Below are 2,894 nucleotides of genomic sequence, written 5' to 3'. Positions count from 1 at the left end.
ACCGCCGAGCTGTGGTCGTGGAGGCGGCGGCGGCGGGCTTGCGCCACCTGTCCGAGTGCCACCTGGTGAGCGCGGCTCAGCATGGGCCAAGCTCCTCCTCCCACGGGCCTTCTTCGCTCCTCCCCGGTCTGCGTTCGCTCTCCGCCTGGGGGCCCAGACTCCGGCCCCGGAGGGTGCTGAGCCGCGTTTGCTCCGGTTCTCCCACCCTCTCAGGTCTCCGCCGAGCCAGGGCTGAGCAAGCACTCGGAGTGACCGTGGGCTGACAGCGACTCTAGGAGCCCTTGGAGCAGAGAGGGGCGAGCGCCGGGCCACCATGCCGCGCTCATTCCTCGTTAAGAGCAAGAAGGCTCACAGCTACCACCAGCCGCGCTCCCCCGGACCAGACTATTCCCTCCGTTTGGAGAATGTACCGGCGCCCGGCCGGGCAGGTGCGAGGCGTGCGCGAGCCAGGCGGGGCTGCTCCCGGGTTCGCCGACTCTGCACCCCGCCACATTATTCCACGGGAACAGGGAGGGGTGACCTCAGACTTCTTTCGTTGCCATTTTTGGTTCCTAATCTCTTGGTTCCTCTAGGGCTTGTCGCCCAGGTGCCACGACCTCTTTACGCTCGCCCTCGGATCCCTGAGGGTTACTGGCCGGGTCTGGGCGGAGAAGGGAGAACGCTCTGGTGCCACAGTCTGGGGGCGCCGCTTCAGAACCCTTGGGCTCAACCCGGCCCAGCCTGAGCCCCTCTCCTGCCTCCTCCCCGCAGACAGCACTTCGAGTGCAGGCGGGGCGAAGGCGGAGCCCCAGGACCGTTTGTCCCCCGAGTCGCAGCTGACCGAGGCCCCCGACAGAGCCTCCACGTCCCCGGACAGCTGCGAGGGCAGCGTCTGCGATCGGAGCTCCGAGTTTGAGGACTTCTGGAGGCCTCCGTCGCCCTCCGTGTCTCCAGGTAGGGACCCGCTGGGAGTTCCTGGGGCAGGGGCCGCCCGGACGGTGATGCGGAGGGAACACGCGCGACCTTGCTCAGTGGGTGGCGGAGAGTTTCTGTGAGGAGGGAACTTGTTCATCGGGAAGGGGGCCCCATGGGAAAACATCTAGCTTCTCTGGGACTGGGACAGCTTGCCCGCCGGGTCCGCTGCCTCCATTCAAGGCATCGGGACACTGGCTGTTCGTCCCTTACATTCGTTTGTGCGGAGCTGGCCCGTGAGAGAAACAAACCAGTCGCCTCGACTGGCAGCTACATCGACGTTTCGTTTTCTGACCAGAGTTGATTGTTTAGAAATTGCTGGAATCCCAGCATCCGGACGCCCGAGCCTCAAGCAAATGGAGAGTAGCGCAGTCTGGGCCTGGCACAACGAGGCGCCAGGCGGAAGGGAGGGGTCCGGGACGAAAATCTCAGTCCGCGGCTCGGTCTTCGCAGGCGCGGATTGGGGGCTGTTTCATTTTTCGTTCTGCCAGGTTGGCCCAGCCTCGGGGACCAGCCCGCTGGGTTTCATTTCCAGCGAGCAAAGGAGCTTCGCGCAAACCAAGTGACTGCACCTTGGGTGGGGGCGAGTCACGGGTCCAGGCTGGGAGAAGGAAGGAGCAAACCAACCGGATCTTGCCGAGGGCCGGTTATTTCCAGATTACATTTACTAACTTTAAAAGATACCACCCCTCTCCCTACCCCATCCCCACCCCTACAACCCGTCCCACACACAGCGAGTTGACTTGGCTAAAGTCATAGCTCCAGCGAGTGTGTCTGGGAGCCGGCGGCCTTGAACGATCTTCCTGGCAGTGCACACACTGCCCGGCAAGGACTGGGTCCTGCCGGGACACCTCCGACGGAAACTCGAGGTGCAATCTCTCCCTGAAGCTGGCCGCCTAGACTGGAGTCTCAGTGTGTGCGTGTGAACAGATTTGTAAATGCGTATGCGCTCAAATACGTTGGGTATCTAGTTTTAGCAAAAGTCAGGTGGGTGGGGTGCACCAGCCTGAGGATTCAGAGAGCTATTCCCCTTGCAGGTGATGGCTAAACTTCAACTGTAAAATTATTCTCCGAGAAATTCGGGTCCCCTTCCCCAACAAATTATAGCAGGAATGGGCACGGGAAGTATTTGGCAGGCACTTCAAGCCTAAACCCCACTTCCAACTGGCTCTTTGTTACCTGCACTGGGCACTGTGAGGATCCTTAACACCTTCCGGTTTTTTCAGATAGATATGTCTCGGGTAGTACGGGGCCGCATTTTATTAGTCCCTTCCCTCCTTCCTCATCGATCCCGGGCAGAAAAAGACTGAGTGAGAACACGTAGGGGTTGGGGGAGTGCCTGCGCTGGTGGCTGAACCCTCCGTCCACGAGCGCTGTCCGGGGCTCGAACGGCCGCCGTCTTCTCCTCGGGTGCGGCTCAACTCAGGCCATTTATTGACGCGCCTTCCCCTACAGGATCGCAAGGTGCGGGGGTCCAGCCAGAGAAGATCTTCGAAACACCGAGCGATCCCAGTAACCCCGCAGGGAATTTACCTGTCTCCTCACTTGATGTCATTTTGATTATCAGTTTGCTGCCCTGCCCCGCCAGGCCCCGAGGCCCGACCCGCGTGTTACCCTGAGGAGTCCCTGGTCCCCACCCGGCACACAGCCTGTTCTGCAGGTGCTGGGTGCCCGCAGACGCCGCCGGGCGGCCTTCGCCCGCCGTCTCAAGGCTGACCGGACGCCCTTTGTGCCTCCACAGCCTCGGACAAGTCGATGTGCCAGTCGCTAGAAGAAGCCCAGCCCTTCCACCTGCCCTTCAAGCCGTATTCGTGGAGCAGCCTGGCGGGTTCTGACCTGCGGCACCTGGTGCAGAGCTACCGGCCGTGCGCGGCCCTGGAGCGCGGTGCCGGCCTGGGCCTCTTCTGCGAGCGCACCCCGGAGCCGGGCCATCCGGCCGCGCT

The 2,894-nt window shown here is 62.3% G+C and overlaps 1 protein-coding gene across 1 annotated transcript in view; it reads left to right on the top strand.

Moving 5' to 3' along the window:
- Window positions 1-313: 313 nt before the first annotated feature.
- Window positions 314-2,894, top strand: part of GFI1 (growth factor independent 1 transcription repressor) — a 7,946-nt gene continuing 5,365 nt past the window's right edge. The window contains exons 1-3 of the mRNA XM_008586735.1: window positions 314-428; window positions 751-933; window positions 2,693-2,886. Of these exons, the coding sequence (XP_008584957.1) occupies window positions 314-428; window positions 751-933; window positions 2,693-2,886 (492 nt within the window). The remainder of the gene's footprint in view (window positions 429-750; window positions 934-2,692; window positions 2,887-2,894) is intronic.

The sequence above is a fragment of the Galeopterus variegatus genome, unplaced genomic scaffold, assembly GCF_000696425.1.
Source record: "Galeopterus variegatus unplaced genomic scaffold, G_variegatus-3.0.2 Scaffold4091, whole genome shotgun sequence".
In the NCBI taxonomy this organism is placed as follows: Eukaryota; Metazoa; Chordata; class Mammalia; order Dermoptera; family Cynocephalidae; genus Galeopterus; species Galeopterus variegatus.
The sequence above is the reverse complement of the archived record's forward strand: the minus strand, read 5'-3'. Positions and strand labels throughout refer to the sequence as shown.